At 49.3% G+C, this 24,403-nt stretch overlaps 4 protein-coding genes across 7 annotated transcripts; 1 reads left to right on the forward strand and 3 right to left on the reverse strand.

Moving 5' to 3' along the window:
* Positions 1 to 836: 836 nt before the first annotated feature.
* On the reverse strand, positions 837 to 14,301 carry Proser3 (proline and serine rich 3). Of its 3 annotated transcripts, none has more exons than XM_071604780.1 (11): positions 13,711 to 14,301; positions 12,415 to 12,511; positions 11,930 to 12,114; positions 8,945 to 9,060; positions 8,743 to 8,843; positions 7,992 to 8,074; positions 7,744 to 7,892; positions 4,329 to 4,528; positions 3,271 to 4,213; positions 3,100 to 3,181; positions 837 to 2,948 (listed from the first exon to the last, which is right to left on the reverse strand). In XM_071604780.1, the coding sequence occupies exons 1-11, from the start codon at positions 13,719 to 13,721 to the stop codon at positions 2,804 to 2,806; spliced, it is 2,112 nt and encodes a 703-aa protein (XP_071460881.1). In that variant the 5' UTR covers positions 13,722 to 14,301; the 3' UTR covers positions 837 to 2,803. The 3 variants fall into 3 exon arrangements, with proteins under 3 accessions (XP_071460881.1, XP_027797053.2, XP_027797052.2); XM_027941252.3 differs by having other exon boundaries at positions 8,743 to 8,840; positions 8,945 to 9,072; XM_027941251.3 differs by having other exon boundaries at positions 8,945 to 9,072.
* A 514-nt stretch (positions 14,302 to 14,815) lies between these two features.
* Positions 14,816 to 17,208, forward strand: Hspb6 (heat shock protein family B (small) member 6). Its single transcript, XM_027941348.2, has 3 exons — positions 14,816 to 15,111; positions 16,009 to 16,131; positions 16,230 to 17,208. Exons 1-3 carry the CDS (start codon positions 14,914 to 14,916, stop codon positions 16,395 to 16,397), a joined length of 489 nt encoding a protein of 162 aa, XP_027797149.1. The 5' UTR covers positions 14,816 to 14,913; the 3' UTR covers positions 16,398 to 17,208.
* A 46-nt stretch (positions 17,209 to 17,254) lies between these two features.
* On the reverse strand, positions 17,255 to 21,776 carry Lin37 (lin-37 DREAM MuvB core complex component). The gene is made up of 9 exons (XM_027941337.2): positions 21,570 to 21,776; positions 19,738 to 19,813; positions 19,492 to 19,542; positions 19,179 to 19,208; positions 19,014 to 19,099; positions 18,759 to 18,925; positions 17,600 to 17,740; positions 17,447 to 17,520; positions 17,255 to 17,373 (listed from the first exon to the last, which is right to left on the reverse strand). The coding sequence occupies exons 1-9, from the start codon at positions 21,601 to 21,603 to the stop codon at positions 17,292 to 17,294; spliced, it is 741 nt and encodes a 246-aa protein (XP_027797138.1). The 5' UTR covers positions 21,604 to 21,776; the 3' UTR covers positions 17,255 to 17,291.
* A 1,196-nt stretch (positions 21,777 to 22,972) lies between these two features.
* Psenen (presenilin enhancer, gamma-secretase subunit) lies at positions 22,973 to 24,258 on the reverse strand. 2 transcript variants are annotated; one of them, XM_027941357.2, is made up of 4 exons: positions 24,149 to 24,258; positions 23,849 to 23,992; positions 23,403 to 23,507; positions 22,973 to 23,250 (listed from the first exon to the last, which is right to left on the reverse strand). In XM_027941357.2, the coding sequence occupies exons 2-4, from the start codon at positions 23,907 to 23,909 to the stop codon at positions 23,111 to 23,113; spliced, it is 306 nt and encodes a 101-aa protein (XP_027797158.1). In that variant the 5' UTR covers positions 23,910 to 23,992; positions 24,149 to 24,258; the 3' UTR covers positions 22,973 to 23,110. The 2 variants fall into 2 exon arrangements, with proteins under 2 accessions (XP_027797158.1, XP_027797159.1); XM_027941358.2 differs by having other exon boundaries at positions 24,127 to 24,241.
* Between the last annotated feature and the right edge of the window lie 145 nt (positions 24,259 to 24,403).

A 24,403-nucleotide genomic window follows, 5' to 3' on the forward strand; every position in this document is an offset into this window, starting at 1 on the left:
TACATCAACAATCAAAACAGGAAAATATACCCTACCCACATTGAAACTCAAAGCTGACGGAAAAAGACAATGAACAATATTTTAAAACAGCCTGGCACAGTTGTGTAAACCAGTGATCCCAGCCACTGGAGAGACCAAGACAGAGAATTACAAGTCTGAGGCCAGGCTAGGCAATTCAATGAGACAGTCTAAAAAATGGATGAAGACTGGCCTGAGGATGTAGATCAGTGCTGGCCCAGGTTGAATCGCCAGTGACACACACACAAAGAACCGTGAAGTATCCTGTTGAGAAGTGTGACTATCTTGAGGCAGCCATACTTTGAGGAAGTCCAAATCAATGGAGAGAGGACATATGAGCATTATAGTCAACAGTCCCAGATGAGTCTAGTCTAAGTTTTCTGAGCCTTGAAGTGGTGCCAGACTGTCAATGAAGAAGTTCCAAAGGATTCCGTCCCATAGCTGTTAAGCCACCTTTTGAGTTTCATGTGAAGAGAGCAGAGACAAACTATTCCCAGCTTTGTCCTCTCCAAATTTCCAGACTCACAGAATACATGAGCATAATGAAATTATTGTTATGCCACTAAGATTTGGGGGTAGTTTTTTACCCAGCAGTAGTAACTATGGTGGTCCCTTGTGAATTAGATAATTCTTAAGTGGCTTAACTTAAGTGTATTTCTTCACGAATCAGCTCACTTGCTCAACTAGACCAGGTTCTTCTACTATAAACATCCCTTTATTTCTCCTTATGTCTAAACAGCTATTATCTTCTTGTTTATTTCCCTTTAATGTATGGTTTGTTCTAAAAGTCAGGAAATCATATTTCTGACACACAGAGCTGCTGTTAGAAATCCATCCTAACCCAACTTTTATTTTTTATAGACAGGTATAACAATCTTGGTCAAATATTCTCCATCATTTTATTTTAAAGTTTCTTATAGCAAGTTGAAAAATTTTAGAGGACATCCACATATCCAGTTAGATCTTGCCATTAACATTTCATTTTGTCTTATATCTGTTACTTTATTCATTCATCAATCCAATTAATCTTTGATGCATTTTAAAATAAATTGCACAGGGCTGAGGATGTGGCTCAAGCCGTAGCATGCTCGCCTGGCATGCGTGCGGCCTGGGTTCGATCCTCAGCACCACATACAAAGATATTGTGTCCGCTGAAAACTAAAAAAAAAGTATTAAAAAAAATTAAAAAAATAAAATAAATTGCACAGGTTGTTATACTGCCCCCTAAATATTTAAGCATGCATATCTTTATTTTTCTTTTGTGATAAATCTGTACCTACAATAAAATTCACTGAGTTTGATAAGTGTGTAATCTATCCCCAGCATAGTAAATCAGTTTTATTTTATTTTTTTAAACATGGACTCTAAAACAAGGATCAGAAAGGGAGCCAAAGGAAACCAAATGGATGATATCATCTTTTCTGAGTTTTGGAAGTTAAGCTGCATCCTTTCCTCTGTACTCTATTGGTTGAGTGGCTGTTTCAAAGAGAAGGAATGTAGACTACCTCTTGGCAAGTGTCAAAGAACACATAAGCCAGATGTGGTGGCACATGCCTGTAATCTCAGTGACTCAGAAGGCTGAGGCAGGAGGATCACAAGTTCCAGACCAACCTCAGCAACTTAAGCAAAGCTCTAAGGACTTAGTGAGAGCCTGTCTCAAAATAAAAACATAAAAAGGGGGTGAGGATGTTGCTCAGTGGTTAAGTGCCCCTTGGTTCAATCCCTGGTACCCGCCCCTCCCCCAAAAAAAATACACACACATTTTTCTAAAAGTTATACTCTATGTATGTATACCTTTGTTTATTTTCATGTGGTGCTGAGGATTGACTCCAGTGCCTCACAGGTACTAGGTGAGTGCTCTACCACTGAGCCACCACCTCAGCTCCAACATGTTTAATAATAAGTTTCAATAGTCCAGGTAGGAGGTGGTGACAGCCTAGACTGAGGTGAGGGCAGTGGAAGAAGAGGGTAAAATTTTGACAATTTTAAAGCTAGAAATGACAGAATTTTCTGACTGACTGTAGGTGGAAGGGAAAGAAGAGTAAAGGTCAACTATAAGGCTTTGGCTTGTCAGCTAAAAGGACAGAGCTAAGGAAAAGGAAGGAGGAGCAAGTTTAGCAGGGAGGCTGGGAGCTCAGGAATTTGAGGATCTATGGAATTTGAAAGAAGTCACTTAGACCTTTGGGTGGAGATGTTGAGCGGGCAACGCCATGTAGAAACTCAACTCTAGGCCAGAGATAGAAATTTAGGGGCTATCAGAATATTGATGGAGTTTATAGCCATTAGGCTAGACAAGAGCACCTAGGAGAGAGTGTAGATAGATAAGTCAAAGCCTTGGGAGACACCAAAGTTGACACATTGGGGCAATGAAGAGGCAAGAGCCAACAGGTAATGAGAAGGTTCTGGAAGCAGAGAAAGAAGTGCTTCAAAGAGGGAAGGATCACTTGCACCAAAGGCTGTGGCTGACACAAGAGGATATCGACTACTGGTCAACGCTTGGGTGACCCTAGTTAGCTTCATATCTAGAGGACAGTCCCTTTGTCCATCTGAGACAGAAAGATCCACTCCTGAGTTGAAGTCGGATAAATTAGGTCTCAGACTTGCCCAGACTTCCCCAGCCCACATGAAACCAGAAAATAAATTTTGATTCAGTGGTCAGAATAGAGAGGGAGGGATGGTTCCTGAAATTGGCACAACCCTTGGCCATTCCACAATAATCCATTTCTCGAGACAAAGAGGAACCTGGTAAAACAAGTTTCATTGGGAAAAATAGATCGTACGCAATTCAAAGTCGTCTAGCTTCAAGAGAGACTCCTTCCCTGCGCAGCCGCCTCCGTGGGGACAACGTTGTGGGTGACCTGGCTGGAGGCAACCACGATCCTCGGTCTTCAGCATGGTCCAACAGGATGGATAATTGGGCATCCACTTTTCTGGAGAAGGCGAAGTAGAGGCAGCTCAGGATCAGGTCTGGGACAGTGGATGGGGTTCTGGGAATGTAGATGGGGTGGGGGTCGGGTGCCCAGCCCCGGTCTCAGAGGACTCAGGGGTTCAGTGTCATGGATCCCAGTGACGGAGGGTTACCTCTTCTGCAGCCTCAGCTCTGCCCTCTGAGCTCTTAGCACCCGCAGCACGGGGTCGTCCTGGAACTCACTGCCATCTGAGTCTGGGTGGGTGGGTAAAGAGTGAGTTCCGGGGCGCAGGACTCCAAGGAGGCAGACGCCAAGATCCCAGAGGCCCCTGCAACGCGCTCACCTTCTGCAGCCTCCAGAAGTCGCGCGGCCTGGGAGAGCAAGTCCTCTGCTGGGGGCTTAGGGTCCCCTGGTGGGGGAGTGGCCACGGCCTCAACAGGCCCCGCCTTGAACTCTGGCAGCGGAGCCTTGGGGAGTGTGGACGCCTCCTCAGTTGGAGGCGGTGGGGCCTTGGGCTGTGGACACTCGGCTTCAGCAGAGCAAGTGGCTTTAACTTTCTGAAGCACTGACCCCGCTGGAGCGGGCGTGGCCTTGGCTTTGCGAGCCTGAGCCCTTGACCGACAGTGAGGGTCAGAGGGAGCGGGCGTGACCTCTGGGCAAGGGGGCGAAACCTTGGCTTGTGGGTGTGTGACTTCTACTTTTCGAGATTCAGTGGCCGCTGGAGGCGGGCCCTCAAGGCGAGGGGGTGTGTCTTCCAGGAAGTCAGGGAACAGCCGAGCTGTCACTACTTGACCCAAGGCGCCCCTGAGCTGCAGGTCAGGCCCCTCGCCAGAGTCTTCTGGACGCAGAGCTCTGGACCTCCGAGGTTTGGGGCCCAGCTTCTCTTGCTGGGCAGGGCTGCTTGGTTCAGGGGAGGGAGGGCCTGGGCCCTGGAGGGTAGTGGGGGGCATGGGAGTGGAGGCCAGGGGAGCCAGGGTGGAGGCTGAGGGCACTGGGATGGAGGCTGAGGGTACCGGAGTGGGAACGGGGGTAGCTAGGGTAGAGGCCAAGGGAGCCTGTGTGGAAGCCAGCAGCGTGGGAGGAACGGTCGCAACAGATACCCAGGGGCTGGACTGTGGAGCCCAGAAGAAGCCATAGGGGCTGGGGGCCCAGATGATGTGTGGAGAAGACCCTGGGGGAACAGGAGGCCTCTCCACATACAAGGCCTCGTGGGGACCAGGCTGGGCCACACTGCCTCCCACGGGGACACATTTAGGCTGGGTCGTCACAGCAGGGGTAGGAGAGGGCTGTAGACAGATGGGAAGGGGGTGTGAGAGGGTGGGGAAGAGGGTAGAGGGTCCTACAACCCCCTGACTCCCCCTTCCTTCAACTCCCCTCAGGCTCCCCCTTCCTCCAACTCACCCGAGTGCCGAGGGCTTGGGTCCGGGGCAGCACCCAGGTTCCATCCCCCTCACCTCCTCGGGCCTGTTCAAGCTTCCGCCGCTGCCGCCACTGGTACAAAATGTCATCCTCTGGCGGAAGGGGTTCTTGGGGGGAGGCCAGGGCTGGGGCTGGGGCTGGGGCTGGAGCAGGGGTAGGGGCCTGGGCTGGTACTGGGGCTGCTGTGAGGGAAACAGAGGAGAGGTAGGAGTCAGGTGATCAGCCACCAAACAATAGCCTGTGCAGACACTCTGTGCCAGAGGATTGTTCAGACAGGCTGTTCAGTAATGCCAGCTCCTCTCTGGGGTGGGAAGTGGGGAGGGGGCAAAGTCAGAGGAGAGAGCGATCTATCATTTTTCAGTTCTTCAATCATCCAATGGATATTTACTGAGCTTTTACTACATGCCACGCATATGTGTTCTGGATATGGGAGTTACAGCACTGAACAGTTCCTTTGCCCTCACCCTGGTCCAGCCCCCCTCACCCCACCTGGTCTATCATAGTGACTGCCACGGGCTCCTGCCTGGGATCCCTGCTCTCCTGTCCTCCCAATCTGTGCCCGACTCACAGCCAGAGTCAGGTTGTGAATACCTGAGTGTCCAGGGCCTTCCTGGTTATGAACACTCCCCTGGCTGTACCTCCCTATTGGTCAAAGGCAAAGGCCACTGTGTGCTGGTGGTTCCCTCTGTCTGGACTGATCTTCCCTCATGTATCACATACTTCATTCCCTCTCCTGCTCTGTTTCTTGTCCAGATGTTACCTTCTTGGTGAGACCTTCCCCGACTACCCTATTCAAAAGTGCAACATCCACCAGCCCTATTATTCCCTGTCCTCTGTCCTATTTCATTTTTCTCCTTTCACTTTCCCCCTTCTAACATACTAAATGGTATTTCCTGGCTTAGTTATGGTTTGTCTCTCCTTCCACAATGCCAGTTATGCAAGCAGAGTGATTTTTGTCTGTCTTGTCCATTACCCTTGCCCTAGTGTGAAGATTAGAGCTCAGTGCAATCAATATTTGAGACACGATGCAAAAAGAACTGTTTATTGTGCCCTGTTCCAGTCCCCAACTCTGTACTGGGGAAATGGTAATGATTAAGGACAGGGCCAGGGGGATGGGGCTGGGGCTGGGGCTCAGTGGTAGAGCACTTGCCTGGCACCAAGTTCGATCCTCGGCACCACATAAAAATAAAATAAAGGTATTGTGTCCACCTACAACTACAGTAAATAAATAAATAAATAAAAAGGTTTGCCTGCCAGCAAGCTAATTATACCTTAAAAAGGGGGGGGGGGGCAGGGGCTATTTTTGTTCCACTGGACATACATTATTTCTACCACCCTGGGCATCATTTCATTTGTCCTATCAGTAGAGCTACCATGATCTCTCAGAAGCCCTACCATTTGATGCTGCACAGAGGGGAAGACCCCCATCACCCCTGCTACATCCTGCAATTCTACTTTTAACCTGGACACTTCCCTCCACTCCGCTCTTCAGTTCTGGCCCAGTTCAAACCAGCAGTTCCTCTCACTGGATGTAGACAGAAGCCAGAGGAAGTCTGCTAACACCCAAGAAAGTTCATCCTCTCCATGCTCCGACCTCTCTTGAGGATCCCCAGTTTAAACATTACAACCAGATGCCTCCCCATGCCTCCACGGCCCAGCATTTGAGGTGCCCTGCCAATCTCTCCCTCCTATGCTAGTCTGATCCTGGCTCTTGCGTTTTCTGGTCTATTGTCTGCACCACGCTCCCTCTCACTTCAGTCAGTAGTATATGCTCGAAGGCTCTGTTCATCCCACCCTCCTCATCTAGGTTTCCACTTAGTTAGCACCTCTGGAAGCCCTCCCTGACTTCTAACTCCACAGTACTCTCCTGCCTATCCTTCATTTCTGCTTGTTTTACTTATATATGGGAGGGTTATGTGGTAAATCTCTGTCCCACACCCAGTATGCCATGAAAGCTTTGAAGGAGGGACCATGTATTCATGTTGTGAAATCCTCAATCCTATTCACAGGGTCTCAAACATGGTAGGATTCAATATGTAAATGAGTTGAATAAATTTAACTGCAAAATAACTTATGAAGTAGGTACTAATTTTATCCCCATTTTACAAATGAGAAAACTGAGGCTCAGGAGGGAGAGATGAATAAAAGACAAAGCTTAGAAAGAGTGAAGAACTGGATAGGTGAGTCCTTGGGTAGGATCATGCAACATGCATGAACACCTCTATTAACTTCTGCTTGCTTGTACCCAATCAGGGGATCCCTATGAGACCAGGATAGCATTCTGAGCACAAAGTAACAGTAACAATCGGGACAGTAGTAATAGTAACCTAGGTCTATCATCCCATCTCTGAAATTGATCTGGAGTTCCAAAGTTTGCATACTTTAGCCAAATTGCATGGTGTATACAGCATAGACATGGGTCTGAGGCAATACATCAGACTCAAACATATTGACACATAGTGGAACCAAGCCAGACACTGGTGCGTGACTTGGGGAGGCTGAGGCAGGAGGATTGAGTTTGAGGCCAGCCTTGGCAACTTAGTGAGGACCTACCTAGGTAACTTGTCAAGACACTATCTCAAAATAAAAAAATAAAAAGGGTTGGGAATTTAACTCAGTGGGGTAAAGCATCCCTGGGTTAAATCCCTTACACCCTTCCTCCCCCTAAAAAAAAAAAAAGAAATATAGTGGAATCATACAAAATGACTAATATTCACCTTTTACTTATAAAAATGAAAATTCCATATGGTTCAATGTAATATTCATACACCAAGAATTATGTATAATATTAACCCTAAATGAGATCAATACAGACTACAAATAGCTTCATAGGTCAGATTCTGCTGTTAAATCATCTAGGTTTCCACTTAGCTAGCACCCCCAGATTTTAGGCTGGGGGTGGATGGGCGCAATGTGGTACCGAATCTGCAAAAAGCCTTCTGATATTGGAGTTTGTGTTCAGAACTGCAGAAAGAACGTTAGGTCTCTCACACTCATGACAACTCCTGCTTTGTTTGTTGTTTTTGGTATTGGAGATGGAACTCAGGGGTGCTTTATATTGAGCTATATCCCCATCCCTTTTTAAAATTTTGAAACAGAGTCTCAACTAAGTTGCCCAGGCTGGCCTTGAACCTGTAATTCTCTTGTCTCAGTTTCCCAGGTTGCTGGGATTACAGGTGTGCGCCCCTGTACCCAGCTATGACAGCTCCTATTGACAGACTTGTGCTAAGTGAACTCATTTCATCCTCACCACACCTGGAGGAGAGAGATCGAACTGTTACTTCTGTTTCATAGTTGGGGAAACGAGGCCCAGAGAGGACAAGGTCACACAGCTGGTAAGCAGCAGAGATGGGATTTGAACCCAGGCTGCCCTCAATCCTTGCCTCTCACCACTTACCAGGTGCTCTGGAGCCAGAGCTCTTGCTGGCGTCAGGAGTGAAGGTCATGGAAAAGGGAGAGAGGCCATCTGAGCTGACTGGGAAGGAGGAACTGCTGGCATCACTGGGGCTGAGGGAGGAGGAGGAGGAGGAGGAGATGGAGGCCTTGCTGCAAGGGGAAGGCAGAAGTGAGGCACTGGATGTCTCCGAGGCAGTGCGCTGGGCTGTGGCTGGAGCAGTGGGAAGGGTGAGGAGGTAGGGGAAGCACCTGCGTTTGAGCAGCCTGGTAGCTCTGCTCTGCAGGCTTAGCGTCTCCAGGTCCAGCAGCGATGAGCTCCATGTGTTGAGCTTCTGTGGGATGAGAGGGGTCAGAGGCTACTCCCCACCGCAAAGGCTGCTGGGAAAAGGGCTCTGGACAGAGGGCCTCAAGTGCGGGTTTCTACTCCACCTGGTACCTCACGTGGCAGCTTACAATTTCCTCAGGGAATGGAGACCCAGTTTTCCTCTTGGATCCACACCCTTCATTTGCAAGTCACTACTGTTGAAGGATTGAACCAACTTTCCTGAGGGAACCCGATTAAATAAAGCATTCTATCCTCTGGTTCACAGCGATTGACTTAGGATGGGTGAATAAGAGTGAGTCCTGGGGTTTGGGATGGAGCCAATGGAAAAGCTCCACTCTCCATTAAAGTCGCTGAGTTAGTACTCAAAAGCCTAAGCTGCTGGGGGCCATGTTGGCTACTGTGAGGGGAAAGCCTGCCTGAGACAGAACCCAGCAGAGGAACACAGAACCAAGAAAAGCTGAGTTCCTCCCAATATTGTCCAAAACACCTTGATCTGGCCACACCTGAAAGCATCTACTTTTGGAGCTTGCAATTACACTTAGCAAAATAAAATTTTTTAAAAAAATCCTCTTTTTAAGGTTTAAGCTTCCTTGAATTGGGAATGGCTTTAATTCTATCTCAGGACTGGTGCTGATAGTTGAGGCACACAGAAGAGGGAGTGAATGAGGAGGTCACCTGCTTTATTTCCTGAAGTGGAGCCTCAGCCTGGGATGCGCTGGCCACCTTGGGAACGAGAATTGCTGTTTTGAGTTTTCCTTTCCGTTCACGGGCTCCTGCTGAGAAACCTCAACTGAGTGAAGGGGCCAGAAGGAGTGGTTGCTGGGGTCATTGATCAGGAAGGATTTTAGGCTGGGGGTGGGTGGGCGCAAGGAGGTACCTGCTGCATGCTGACTGCTGAGATCTGGAGATTCTGGCCGAAGCCACCAAAAGTCATCTGGGGTTGGACCTACAGGCTGGCGTTCCTCTCGACTTGTGGGCTGAGCTTGGCGGAACCTGTTTATATACCTGCAAGCATTAGAGGATGGGAGGTAGGGGACATGAGGAGAGCTAAACAACAGGTGAAATCTCCAGTACCACAATATTAAAAATTAAAAAATAACTTCTTTCAGAGGCACCACAATGCCAGACCTTAAATTATACGACAGAGCTATAGTACAAAACAGCATGGTATTGGCACCAAAACAGACATGAAGGCCAATGGTACAGAATAGCAGCCACAGAGAAACACCCACGAAAATACAGTTATCTCACACTGGAAAGGCACCATAAACACACACTGGAGAAAAGTTAGCCTCTTCAACAAATGGTGCTGGGAAAACTGGAAATCCATATGTAACAAAATGAAATTAGAACCCTCTCACCCTACACAAAATTCAAAGTGGATCAAGGACTTAGGCAATGTGCCTAATAGAAGAAAAAGTAGGCCCAAATCTTCATCATGTCAACTTAGGAACCGTATTCCTCAACAAGACTCCTAAAGCCCAAGAAATAAAATCAATTATCAATAAATGGGATGGTATCAAACTTCTTCACAGCAAGGGACACAATCAAGAATATGAAAACAGAGCCTACAGAATGGGAGAAAATCTTTGCCACCTGCATCTCAGACAGACCATTAATCTCCAGTATGTATAAAGGACTCAAAAAAAAAAAAAAAAAAAAAACACCAAAAAAACTAAACAACCCAATCAATAATAAGGAACTGAACAGACACTTCATAGAAGAAGAAATACGATCAATCAACAAATGTCTGAAAAAATGTTCAACATCCCTAGCAATTAGAGAAATGCAAATTAAAACTACATTGAGATTTCATCTCACTCAAGTCAGAATGGCAATTATCAAGATCACAAGTAATAATAAATGTTGGGGAGAATGTGGAGGAAAAGGCACACTCATACACTGCTGGTGGGACTTCAAATTGGTGCAACCACTATGAGAGTAGTATGGAGATTCCTCAGAAAACTTGGAATGGAACCACCATTTGACCCAGCTATCCCATACCTCAGTTTGTACTCAAAGGACTTAAAATCAGCATACTACAGCGACACAAACACATCAATGTTATAGCAGATCAATTCACAATAACTAAACTATGAAACCTAAGTGTCCTTCAACAGATGAATGGATAAAGAAAATGTGGTACATATATACAATGGAATATTACTCAGTCACAAAGAAGAATAAAATTATGGTATCTGCTGGTAAATGGATGGAATTGGAGACTATCCCAATAAATGAAATAAGCCAATATCAAAAAATCAAAAGCGGGATGTTCTCTCTGATATGAGGATGCTGACTCACAACAGGGGTGTGTGTTTGTGTGTGTATAGGTTCACCAGATTAGACAGAGGTGAGTGAGAAGAAGGGAGAGGGGATGGAAACTGGAAAGAGTAGAATGAATCAGACATAACTTTCCCATGTTCCTATATGAATACACAACCAGAGTAACTCCACATCATGTACAATCACAGAATGGGAAGTTAGACTCCCATGTATGTATGATATGTCAAAATACATTCTACTGTCATGTATAACTAGAAAGAACACATAGAAAAAGGAAAAGAAAAAAATCTGATTAAGCTATGTTCATTCTAAAATCAAGTGGTAGCTGCTAGGCATGCGGCAATGCCTATAATCCTAGTGACTTGGGAGGTTGAGGCAGGAGAATTGCAAGTTTGAGGCTAGACTCAGCAATTTAGTGAGACCCTATCTCAAAATAAAAATAAGAATAAAAATAAAAAGGGCTGGAGATGTAGCTCAGTGGTACAATGCCTCTGGGTTCAATCCCCAGCATAAAAACAAAAACCAAACCTGCTTTTTGCTAGGCACAGTGGCGGCACACACCTTAATCTCAGATATTTGGGAGGATCTGGCAAGAGGATCCCAAGTTTGAGGCCACCCTGTCTCAAAATAAAATAAAGAAGGGATGGGCATGTATCTCAGTGACAGAGAACTTGCCTTGTATGCATGACACCTGGATTCAACCTCCAGTACCACATACACACATAAAAACCCCCACACAACACAGAACCAACAAAACCCTGCTTTCCATCTAACCACTATAGGCAAGTAGTTGTCTTTCAATAATTGTTTTCCTTTCTTATGTGTTAATTTTATTTTATCTATTTATTTGGCAGTGCTGGGAATCAAACCCAGGGTCTCCTGCATGCCGGGAAAGAGCTCTACCACTGAGTTACAATACGCTGGGCCCAGTCATGCAATTTTTTGTTGGATACGGAGTCACTTCTTCTAAGGACTACATTTGCCATGTGACTTGTGATCTCATGAATAGATGCTTGACAAACATGAAATGAAGAGATTCAATTCTAGAAAGTCGATTCAGTTGGGAGCCATTTTGGTCCATGAAGGAAAGAACACAGTCCAGGGATGGAATAGCAGTAAGACAGAAGGACCCGTATCTCTGACACCTCAAGCAGAGGCTGCCATATCAGCCCTGTTGCTTCTGCCTGGACCATTAGATGAGGGAGAAATAAATGCAAAGTTGTTCAAGCCATAATTAATTTAGACTCTTTATTATAGCAGCTGATCCTTAACCTACAAATTCAAGTGTTCATTTGATACAGTAACTCACTGAAAGCTCAAAATAGCCCTAGGGGTATGTGCTATTAATATCCCCAATTTAAAGATTAAAAAAAAAAACTGAGGCCAAGATCATACAGAGAGTAAGTGATAGATCTGGGACTTGAACCCACACAGCTGAACTTCAGAGCCCTCCATAACACACATGAAGCACCTGGCCCTATAAGAGCACTGTATAAACAGTCTGCCTGCGATGATTATTATCTTCTCCCTCCCCTGACCCAAACTCTCCTTTCCCTTCAGGCTTTCTGGTACTTACTTGGCCATCACTGAGTCCCCACTGTCAATCAGGGTAGGCGGTGGAGAGGCCTTCTCAGTGGTGCTGGATGGGGAAGAGGTCCCTGAACTGGATGGCCAGGACTCTTCAAACAGTTCAGGGGAGTTGGCTGCAGCCTTGGGAGCTCGTGGGAGCTTGGATCTCTGGGGCCTGGATGGGCTCAGAGTCTAAGATAGGGGAGGACACACAAAGAAAAAAGTGAGGTCTGAAGGGTCCTTCCTGTAGGGAACAAAGAAACATGTGAAGTCTCAGTTCAGAGGGGAGGAAGCATATCCCACAATGTTATCACTGTTAGCAACCTCAGGTGATTGGGGGAACGATGGGGGATATAAGCAGTAGAGAGCTGTACAAGGGAAGGTTATGGGGAGGTAAGGAGGGTCTTTCTCCTAATGTCTCATCCCCATCTCTCAATATAAGCCTTCCTTCCCTCCCTACTAGAGGTACTATTCTCTGTGGGCAGTCCTCACCTTGGATTGCTGGGTCTGGCTTTGGGATGGCCAATCGTGGCCTCCACCCAGGGAAGCATCTCCAAAGGGGCTTTCTTGGATGGAGAAAACTGACAGGCTGCAAGGAAAGAATGGGATTGGAAGGCAGAGCATGGAAGAGGAAGGCAGAAGAGACAATTCTCATGGATTCCTGGAAGAGATGGACTATAATTCCCATGAAGCACTGATGCACATTTAAGATAATGATAGTGGAGCCACGAGTCCCATGAGCCCTTGGAGAGCCAGAAAAACCTAGGAACCAGTAGTTGGTGGTTCTCAACTCTGGATCCACTTTTTTGGTGGGGGTGGGAGGGTGGGGTGGGGGCGTGTTTACAATTACAAACAAGCCGTTCCTACTCCAGACGGACAGAATCAGAATATCAGGAAGTGGGTCTAGGCATCCCTATCTTTTTCCCATTGTCCCAGGTGAATTTTTTAAAAACTGTAGCCCAAAGGCAAAATGTGGTCTGCGGCCTGTTTTAATTTTTTTTTGACACACACTAATTGTACACATTATGAAGTATAGTGTGATAATTCAACACAAGTAGACAATGTATAATGATCGTATCAGGATAATTATAATTTCTATCTCCCAAACATTTCCTAGGTGATTTTTAAGAGGGGCTCAGGTTAAGAACCGAGATTAGGCTGGGACTGGTGGTGCTTACAGGCAGGAGGACCGCAAGTTCCAGTCCAGCCTCTGCAACTTAGCAAAACCCTGTCTCCAAAAAAAAAAAAAAAAAAAAAAAAAAAAAGACTGGGTACTGTAACTCAGGTGGTCAAAACACCTGAGTTCTCCCCCCTAACCACCCCATACCTGGTAAAGAAAACACAAACAAAAGACGAACAACAACAACAAAAAACCCGGGACTAGACCGTACCCCGTACATTTCCCATAAACCCTTGGGGGACACTAGGAAATGGACTACAATTCCCATGATTCACTAGGCTCCGCCTAACCAAGAAAGTTCAAACACAACACCCTTGGGTGTCTAGGGCAATTTCAAAATTTAAAAACTCAATTTCCATGTCTTCTTAGAAGACCTTAAGGGAAAGAATCCTTTACAGGTACTCAGAGAAAAGAACATAAGGCATTTAGGGATACCGGGGACTGTGAAGTCCAAGGCGGGGGGCAGCCAAAGGCTGTGGAGCATCTTGGAAGTTGTAGTTTTAATGCAGTTGAACCCGACACTCTGGACTCCAGCATAAACTGGTGCTACCCTCACCCTCGGCCCTTCCCAAACCTCTTGTGATCTCGGGAAGAGTAATCGGCCTCACCCACGGTCCATCCTGCAGCTACTCTGGGGCGCTTGTGCCAGCTCCGCTTCTTCACCCGACAAACCCAGTGCGCATCTTGTCGCTTAGCAATGCTCCATCAGCCCCGCCCCTCTTTGGGAGTGCCCGCTCCGGAAGAGAGGGGCCTCCAAGGAGACCAATGAGAGACAGGAAAATAAAAGTTGGAAAGGGGCTAATGGGAGGTGTTTCACTGACTGTCTATAACGCTGGCATGCTTGAGAGAGCGCGTTTGATTGGAGAACCTGGAGCGTACATCAATAATTGGCAAGACTGTGGACCAATGGGAAGGGCTTGGAGTTGGAGGCGTTCTAAAGGATTCTTATTTTCCTGCAGTCCTGCTGTCACGCCGCCCCTTCTTGTGGAAGCCGAAAGTTCTTTCCCGCCCGAGTCCAATGTGTTCTACCCGTTGAAAGGGTAATCGGGTACTCCTTCTCCTTTCTAACCTCCATCAGGCCAGTCAGACCGCCCTGATGGTCATCCAACAATTTCCCTCTTGCTGCAGAGCAGCTGTTGCACCTCTTGCCAGGCCCGGGCTCCTGGCCCAGGTAGCGGGATCAAAATGAGCTATTTCGGGCCCCAGCGCGAGGCCCCTGGGGGGCCAGACTGGAGAGTTAGTGCTCACGCCCCCGGGCCTCTGTGTACCCGAAGCTGAGTCAGAGGCACCGAATTAGGCCCAGCCTGCTGGGGGGGCTGGGCCCAAGGCAGGGCTGAAGATGGGGGTAGGGTCTGTTTTGTGTCCTTCTGACAGCCTGGCCCGGCTACTGCATTCTCCAGCAATCTGCTCCTAAGACCTCCATCTGCGTCATCCTCAGAGCTGCCAGCTGGGTGGTGGTGGGTTAAGAGAACTGAGAACTCTTCGGTGGACTTTTCGTCTCTCGGTCCCAACTGCTACTTTGTGTTCTCCATACTCTTCAAGGCTCCGCCCTCTTAGCCTTAGTTTCCCTTTCAAGATACTGAAGAATCTTAATGACATTTTCCTGGCGTCCTTTCCAAGCATCCAGCAGGCGCTTAATAAATAGCCAAGTCATTATTGGGGTTTCTAAATAAGGCTCTTAATGGCCGAATCTGGCCACGGTCCCAGTGTCCCCGAGAGGCCCGCGGAGGGGCCGGCACAAGACGCACTATAAATCAGCGCCTGTGCATGCAGGGGCACTGCGGGATCCAGGGCGGCGGTGGAGGAACAGGATGGAAATCCCGGTGCCTGTGCAGCCGTCTTGGCTACGTCGCGCTTCGGCCCCCTTGCCGGGAATTTCCACTCCCGGACGCCTCTTTGACCAGCGTTTCGGCGAGGGGCTGCTGGAGGCGGAGCTGGCTGCGCTCTGTCCTGCTGCATTCGCCCCTTACTACCTGCGCGCCCCCAGCGTGGCGCTGCCCACCGCCCAGGTGCCAGGCACGGGGGAGGGGGCAACTCGACTACTTTCAAAGCCAGAGGTCTGGGTCACCCCAAGGGGGTGCTGGGATGACTTTGAGCGTAGTGGAGAGTGCGACCACCCAGGGTTTCTGGAGTTCCCTCAGTTTGGATTGCTGAAGAGAGTTCGAGGTCCCCATTACTCAGAAGGGGCGGGGTGGGGGGATTGACTCGTAGTTCTAAGGGGAGTGGAAAGGCTGGGTCGCTCGGAGGGGAGTCTTGGCTCTGAAGGATGCCGGTGACCCAGGGAATCTGGGGGAAAGGTCAGGCGGTGATTCTTGAATGGTTGCAGTGTTGTTGTTAGTCTTGTTGTTGTTAGTTTGGAGGTTGTGTGTGCTTCCCCGGATGTCTCCTGGAGAGGTAAAGGAGAGAAAGGATCCTGTGATTTGATGAAGGGCATCTTGGCCACCCTGAAGCAGGGGAAGGGTACCAGAGAAACTGCTGAGAGCGCAGGAGGTTAGGTGACCCGAGTTGGAGGGTTTAGAAGGACTCTGGAAACTTGTGGTTAGAGGCATCTTGACAATTTCTGGCGGGGGTGGGGAGTTAGGACTGCTGGGGCGGGGGCAGAGTGACTATGGAGTTTTACACTGGGGGAAGGGACAGGCTTTCTCGCCCTAGGATGGCTTTGGACCTGACCTTGCAGGGGAAGGGAACCTTATCACTCTCTGTGTGAGGGGAATCCAGTGATTAGAGGGGATGGGAGGATACCCGTTATAGTGGGTTACGAGGTCCTCACTGACTCTCATTAGGGAACTGGACTCCCCAGAGTCAGCAGTAGTTATGGAGCCGACAGGGGTGGGGCCTCGCCGGGTCTGGGGATCCCGGCCCCTTCTGATGACAGTCCCGCCCGGCCCCGCGCCCGCTGTTCGCAGGTGCCGACAGACCCCGGTCACTTCTCGGTGCTGCTGGATGTGAAGCACTTCTCGCCGGAGGAAATTGCTGTCAAGGTGGTAGGCGAACACGTGGAGGTGCATGCGCGCCATGAAGAGCGCCCGGTGAGCGCGGGCGTGTTGGAGCGGAAGACGTGCGCAGGCGCGAGGGGTGGGGCGCCTGCGGGAAGGGGCGGGCCAGCTGAAGCCTCTCTGCCCTCTAGGACGAGCACGGATTCATCGCTCGCGAGTTCCACCGTCGCTACCGCTTGCCACCGGGCGTGGATCCTGCCGCCGTGACCTCGGCTCTGTCCCCTGAGGGCGTCCTCTCCATCCAAGCTGCACCTGCGTCATCCCAGGCCCCTCTGCCGCCACCGCCTGCCGCCAAATAGAGGTCCAGGCACGCTTGAACCCCGTGGTTGCGAGGGGTGCCGCTTTAGGCTCCTTTTCTTAAAGCCGATCTGACTCCGCCCAGCCAGAAGTCCCAGCGCCAAGACAGTCCCTCCATCCAAATCAAGATTCCGTCCTGACCTTCACCCTAGACCCAACCTTAATAGCCTAGACCCTTCCAATGACACCCCCGTCCAGCTTTTAGATCCCAGCCTAGATTCCATTAGCAATGACTCCACTTTCTTGTCTTATATCCCCTCAAGATTCCCTGCTGTACTTCCCTCTAACTGCTGAAAAAAATTTTATCCACATACACACACTCTGACACCGGATTATGATGTTTGTAGCCCTGCTTGGTCAGGCATAACCCCTCCCCAAACGGCCCAGACTGCAAACCTCCCACTCCAGTCTAGGGCTATGCCCCAATACTCTGGATCTTTTCCTAAAAGCAGACACTCCACTGTCCACACCCCATTTTTTGACTTGATACCTCATCCAGCCACCCAGACTCTTGAGCTCTTTTCTGATTCCCAACCTTTGGGACACCTATCCCAGGCCAACTAGGACCTGCAAACTCAAAACTGTATAGGTTGCCCCCCAACCTCCCTAGACAAAAGATGTGTCGGGCCCCCTCCTCAGTTAACTAGAACTCTCCAGTCCCTTTGTCTTGACCTCCAATCCACCCTCCACACCTCATCCTCCAGGACCCAACCAAGTGGCCACTCTTTCATTCCCTCACCAAATGACCCGTCACCCCATGCCCCCATTCTTTCCTAGGCTCACTCCCCAATAAATGTGCTACAGCACTGTTAACTGCTTTGTTTGGGCTGGGAAGAAAGGGCTGGAACACAGTCTAGTGTACGGTTGGGGGATATTTATTGGAGGAGCGGGGAATGTCACTGTCGATCGTACATCTCCCGTAGAATCTTCATGCTTTCTGAATAACGAAGCTGATTCCGATGGGATGCCTCCTTCCACCTGGTGAGGTAGAGTGAGGATTCAGTAAATGGAAAAAGAGGTCATGGGGGGAAGCCAGCTGGGGGAACCTCACCTCTGGCGGATGCGTTTCCAGCGCTGCATGTTACGATAGATGAGTGTGGAGGGTGAAGGTTCGGGCTCAGAGGGCTGTGTGGATAGAGATCAGGTGTACATCCTGGAGCCCCACAACAAGACCCACAGCCTCAGGCCAGCCCCCTATACCCACCTCATCATCGGTCGTGCCCTGGGTCTCAGGCTGCAGTGGGGATGGAATGCGTGATCTGCAGGCATCTCCGGGTGGCCCAGGGGCTGTAGGTGGAGGCAGCTTGTACACATCACGACTTTTGCTGTTGGCGACCTCTGAACCCTAGAGATACAATACCCCATACCAGGCCCAAGAGAATCAGAGCAAAGGGCTGGGAGTACCCGTTTTATCCTTTTTGCCTTTCCCAGACAATAGACTTAAGGGGCTCACTGGGAAATCTATACTTGGAGGACTCATATCTGAAGGACAGATACCTTAAACAGCCTGGAAGTCAGCTCTGTCTGCTCCAGGGATACCTGTCTTCTCCTGTCAGCTTAAGAACCCTTGTCTACCCTTTGACCAGCCCAGGAAACCCCATCTATACCTGTCATCCTGGGGTGGGAGGTCACATCTGTGTCACCTAGGAACACTCTTCCACTATTACTGGTGGTCAGGTAGTCATCATTTCTGCTCTGATCTTTTTTTTTTTTGTACTGGGGAGTGAATCGAGGGGTGCTCAACCACTGAGCCACACCCCAGCCTTTTTTTTTTTGGTATTTTACTTAGAGACAGGGTCTCACTGAGTTACTTAGGGCCTCTCTAAGTTGCTGACGCTGGCTTTGAACTCGCAATCCTCCTGCCTCAGCCTCCTGAGTTGTTGGGATTACAGGCATGTGCCACCATGCCCTGCTCTGCTTGCATCTTAATAGTTCAAAGGGTCATATGTATGTCCTGGGGACCCCTGTCTACCCTCTCAGGCCAGATGATTAATGGATCCCCATCTATCCCTCCATAGCCCAGAGGGTCCATGCTATACCTAGTAGCCTCACCTATCTGTACTAAGGATCCATGTTCAGCCCTTTAGCCCTTGGGAACCCAATAATGGAGGTCATGTCTTGGCCCGAGGGAGCCCTGTTGCCTCTCCCCTAAGGCCACATTGCCATGTCTGTCTGCCTCAGGAGACCTCTGTCCATACCCCTAGCCTGAGGATGTACATCTGTGTGCCTCACCTGGTCCAACATTCATTTGGGAGACTTAGGGACCTATACTTGGCAACCACTAGTTTAAGGGGAGGGTCCCTTGAGCCTGTCTACCCACTGCCCTCCCTGGCTGCTGGGCTGGGGCCCACCACCCATCCCACCTCCTCATCTTCGGGCAGTGGGGGCAGTGGTGAGCTGGGTGAGTGTTCACGCTCGCGCACTGAGGGGCTGTTGCGCATCCAGGCTCGGCAGATTGGGTACAACGGTGTATTCTCACTGAACTGGGCCAAGTCCACACTCCGGTCAAACAGCTTGATCACATATGTGTCTGGGGTGGTGGGGGTGGGAGGTAAGTGAGCATCCTTATGTAGCCCCTGGCTCCCTGCCCACCCACCCTCTAGGGGTTGCCTACTCACTGGATCGCTGAGGCCCTCCCTCAGCTAGCCCATCATCCATCTCCCTCCTCTTCTTCCTCCGCTGGTGGGGGAAGCGGGCAGATGGCCTGTGTGAGGAAGGGAAGTGTCAAGACAGGGGTGAGGGCTGGAAACCACATCCACTGGCTGGGGCCCCTGCCACCTTACCTTTTGCCAGTGGCTGCGATGGAGCAATCTCTGTGGGGAAAGACAGGGCATTAGCAGGCTGACCTTCAAACAAATGCCTGCTCCAAACCCCCTGAAAGGGCACCCTGGGACCCCTTGAGTCTTATGTCCCCCTCATACACTGGGGTTCTAGATGCCAACCATGAGGGGACCTAAACTGCTTCTATCACAGTTTTTGTGTATGTACTGTGGTTAGGAGTGTATCAGAGAAAGCGTAGGCAGAGTGGCCAGGGAATAGATGAGGAAAGGAGTTACCCACCACATTCTCGGATCCAGATCCTATAAAACAGCTTACTTGTTGTGGGTGTCTGAGGGGGTTTTCCCGGCTTCCTCGTCCAGACGCTCCCTAGTAGCAGAAGAGAACTATTGGCTCAGGGTTCCTAGGGCCTGGTGTGTGTGTGACTGCATCAAGTGGCTTCCCCATGAGACACCTTTCTCCCAAAATTAGCCTCTGGGGTCCCCACCCAGATCCACCCAGGATCAGGAGTTTCAATTTGCCAGAGCTCCAGCCCCATGATCCCACCCTGGACCAGGTTCCAACCTGTCCAAGTGACTCTTCTCCAGCAGACACTGCAGAACAGCATCCAGTTGGTTCCGGGCTTTGGCCATCTCCAACTCTGGGGGCAAAGGGTACCAAGCAGGAGTCAGCTCTCTATGTATATTTCCACCAGGGCCAATCCTATTGCCTGGTCCAGGCATGCTAAAAGGGTACAGCCGGCAGAGACTGAGAGATACAGGGATTCCCAACATCCCTTAGAGGAGAGACAGTTTGAAGATGGGGGTTGGGGCAGCTGAGACTGTAGCAAAGAGCCTTGCATCATGTTCACATCTCTGTCCCAGTCTTGGCTTCTCTCCTGAACCCCAACTTGTAGATCCTACAACTTAAACACCTCCCCTTGGACATCCCCTGTGCTCTTTTTGTGCACCGGGCCCTACACTGGCCTCGGTGTCTCTCTCAACTTACCCCTCTTCCTGGATCCCACCATGAAGGGTGACCCCACTGTCTCCCAGTCCCTTCATTAGTCTCACCATGGACGCCTGTCCCTCCCCCATCTCAGCCCTCTAACCCCATGGCTTGACCACTTGGCCTCCTGAGTGTCTTCCCTCTTTCACCCGTTCTATCCTGCCCATCCTGGTCCTGTCTTCTCTTTTCCTTGGGATCCTAACCTCAGTATCTCAAGGTAGCCAGGGGAACTTCCAAAATCAAAATCAAAAACAAGACCCTGATTTTCCCCAGCTTAGAATCCTCCAGGACTCCACAGCACCCCCCAGAGGGTGAAGTCTTCATTCAATCTGGAGTTCACAGGTCTATCTCTAGCCCCTACCATCATTTGTGTTCAGACCCCTAAGGGGTCTGAATATTTTTTGGCATTGGGAAGGTCCTTTATTAAGCCACTTGAGTTCAAAACCCTCCCTTGGATCCTTATTTCTCTCAAAGCAAAAGCCTAAGTCCTCACCTGGGCCCACAAGATCTGTCAACTCTGATCACCTCTTTGCTTCAACCTCCTCTCTACCTCACTCTGCTTCAGCCTATTTGGCTTCCCTGCTGTCCCCCCAACTCACCAGGTAAGGCTTCTATTTCTGGGCCTTTTTCGGGCCTTCTTCAAAACTACTTCCTTTGTTTGGCAGTTCCCTCTAATATCATTTTCATAGCATTCTGCTGTACCTTGCCTCACTCCCACTCCTGATCTCCTTAACTTCTCTCTTTAAGATTTAAAAGGCAAAGTCTTGCTATATTGCCCAGGCAGGCCCTGAACTCCAAGGCTCAAGTGTTCTCTTATCCTCCACAGGATAAGAACTACACCACCAAACTCAGCTTCTGTCTTCTATATTTAATAATATTCATCGGATGTCATTCGACTATTACATTTTTGTTTGAATTCTTTGCCTCCCCACTGGTTTTACCAGGCCAGTCTTGGATACCCATCAGCTCTGCCCCAACCCAAAATGACTTCTTCTGTCTGAGCTTGTTTCCCTATCCAATGCACTTCCTTATTCCTAGGATTATTGGAATATAGTGACTTGAGGGTTAAGAGTCCTTATTTTTCAAATTCACAGCACAACGCCTGACACATGATCACTGCTGGGATCGGAGAAACTGAGGTGGGGGCAAGAAAAGGGCCCTTCTCAGTTACCGCATGAAAATCTCCTTCTCTTACCAAACCACGCTGTCTGAACCACCACCATTCAATCTCAAAGCTACTGTCAGCACAGACGGGGATGGAATGATCCATGCCTGATATTGCGATTGTCAGATGGGCTGCAAGCAGAAGCCACCTAGCCCGCCTTTTCGCGATACTCCTGCCTAGCAGACCTCCAATACCCTGAATAGCACAGTGCTCCCTTTCAGGCCCCCGATCTCCGGGTTCTCACCTGATTTCTCCACTTTCACCTTCACCGGGAACATGGTTTGGCTTCTGAGTCTGGCTAGCTGGGTCACAAAAAACCCAAAAGTGCCTAGTGTCACAAATCGAGGCAAGAGGCGAGCGGGGAGAGGTCAAAGGTAAGCTCCGTGTACGGAAGGCCCTCCAGCTTGAGCAGTGTCCAGCCGCGACTGCAGCAGTGGCCGCCGCCTCCCTTCTTCCCCTTCTGTGGGTGGGCCCCTTCCACAGTCTCTTGTTCCCATTAGTCAGCCAAGTCGTCAATTTCGTTCGCTGGCCAATTGACAGCTGCCCCCCCCCACGGCTCCCAGCCTTAGGTCCCACCTTTTGGGCTGCCGCTTCCGGAAATAAACCAACGACAACCCGGGGTGCTTCCTGGGAGGTGTAGTCCTAGCTCCCGAGACTCAATCTGTAACGCCGCCCTTGCCTCGCGGGGCGCGGTGGGAAACAAAAGCTCCGGCATCGCAAGGCTTTTGGGGAGTCGTAGTGTTAGGTTTGGGGAACACCGATTTACCTATTTACAGGGTTTAACTAACCGTAGGAGTCCCTCTGGTTCCTAAAAGGAAGACTAGTCTTAAATTAGAGTGGCCTCCTCTTATGGAGCACTAGTTAGATGCCCAGCTACATGTTAATTTCAGGTACAATCTCATTCATTTAGCAAATAATTAGGCACTGGGGAAATTGCAGTGAACAAAAATCCTTGCCCTAATGGAGCTTATCTTTTGGAGGATGGAAGATAGGCAATAAACAGGTAACATATTCCAAATGTATGATGATAGGAGAAAGAATATAGCTTGAAATGGTAACAGGGAGCAAGAAAGGAATTAAGTTTTAAATAGGAAGCTCAAGGAAGGCTTCTCTAAGAAAGTTCTCGAACACTTCTGTTGCTGCAGACAACACTTCCTTCAGAGAATGAAAAATTTCCACTTAGCACATGTCTTGGCCTAGATAAACTCCTAGGAGGTAGCATCCTGATTTGTATTCTAATGAGAATATTGGGGCCCAGAGTAGGAAATTCATATTTTTGTTTAGTTTTGTGATGCCAAGAATCAAACCCAGGTCCTCATGCACTCTAGGCTTATGCTCTACCACTGGGCCACATCCTCTGCCCAGAAAGTCATGTTTTTGAATTCACAACCACCATTACAGGATAGCACCATTACTGGATCGCTGAGGACATGTTATTTGTTTCTTGGCTCCTCATCTGTAAAATAGGGTTCATGAATAGGAAAGTTACTATTCCAGAGGGTTATTAGTTTTCAGTGTGTGTGTGTGGGGGGAATGCATATAATGTGTGAAGCACTAAACCTGGTACAAAGTAAGCACTCACTAAATGTTTTTGAATGTTAATGATCATTTTATGCTTCAACGTCCAAAGATCTCAGGAAGTCAATATCAAAAGTTAGGGTTATTTATTGGGGATGTCAACAGAGATGACAGGTGATGGACACATGTCTTTGGGGCTTAAAAGTGAACTTAAAGCAGAGGAGCCCATTCAGGGAGAAATCAGGTCCCCAGTCTGTGGAGAAGTTGTCAGGGAGTGCCCAAGGGTATAGTAAAGGAGAGGTAGTCTCCAAGGGCACCCCAGCGGGGCCGGTAGATCTGGAAGATGGTGATCCAGGTGGTGAGCACAATCACCCAGAAGAGGAAGCCCACAGCTGAGCGCCAGACATCTATAATGGGGAACAGGAATGAGGAGGGTTGGCCTCCAGATGCTCTTTGGACTCACCCTGACCATCCCTCTCTTCTCTTTCACAGATCCCCGAATTCTGGAGCATCCACCCCCACCCCCCACTTCCCCTTTCTTCTGGTGCCCTAGACTTACAGCCTTTGATTTGGCTCTGTTCTGTGTAGGCTGGGGCGAGGAACGCCTCTCGGAAAAACCAGAAGATGTTGACCAACCACAGAAAAGGCAGAAACGCGAACCCACCTAGGAAGATAATCCACACTGGGTTATAAAGCAAGAAGGATCTCTACCAAAGCCCACACAGAAGATCTAGTTCAACAGGAGATCGCTGCTGTCAGGGGCTGAGGGATCCTGGCTCCTCCCTGGGATCCAGGAATCTGATTCTTCAACTTCTTATAGGATGAGGTCTCAACTTCCTCCTTCCTCAGGACCCTGGTGCTCCCTTCCCTCAGATCCAGGAGTCGGAGTTTCCAGCTGCTTTACCCCTAGGGACCCAAGAATCCAAGCCCCTAGGCCCTCTATCCCTGAAGCGCTCTAATTCAGTCCCCTCTTTTCTCCCGAGACCCTCGGGGATTGGCCCTTACCCAAGTAGTACTTCCGGCACAGGTTCAACTTCTCCTCATTGGACACCCGCTCCAAGTTCATATTTGCGCTAGACCCGGGTCTTCTTAAGGGTCTGCGGGGCAAGACCCAAGTAACAGATGCAGAGATCACGAACAGCCACGCCCCTATTACGACAAATCAGAGACAAATGCAGAGGTGGGTTTGATGAAAGAAGGGCACACAGCTCCCATTAGCAAGCAGGACGAGTGAAAGAAGCTCTTTATATTTATTGGGGTTCGCGAAGCGACTCAAAACTCACCAGTGGAGTTTATTTCCTTTACCTTGGATGCCTTTGGTATTTTCAACTACGGACGTTTGCGAGAGGTGCCGCAGGTTTCGCTGGAGTTTGTAGTTCTTTCTTTTTGGAGAGGCAACGCTGTACGCATGCGCATTCAGGAACCTCCCAGCGGTGTTTGTGGGAGGGGGACGCGGACCTCCAATGCGCAAGCGCACTAGGGAGTTTGTGAGCGCGTGATAAGCGTGCGGAGGCAGAGACGAACTACACTTCCCAACGCTCCTAAGTAACGGAAGTGATG

This window comes from Marmota flaviventris, chromosome 18 (genome assembly GCF_047511675.1).
Source record: "Marmota flaviventris isolate mMarFla1 chromosome 18, mMarFla1.hap1, whole genome shotgun sequence".
Lineage (NCBI taxonomy): Eukaryota > Metazoa > Chordata > Mammalia > Rodentia > Sciuridae > Marmota > Marmota flaviventris.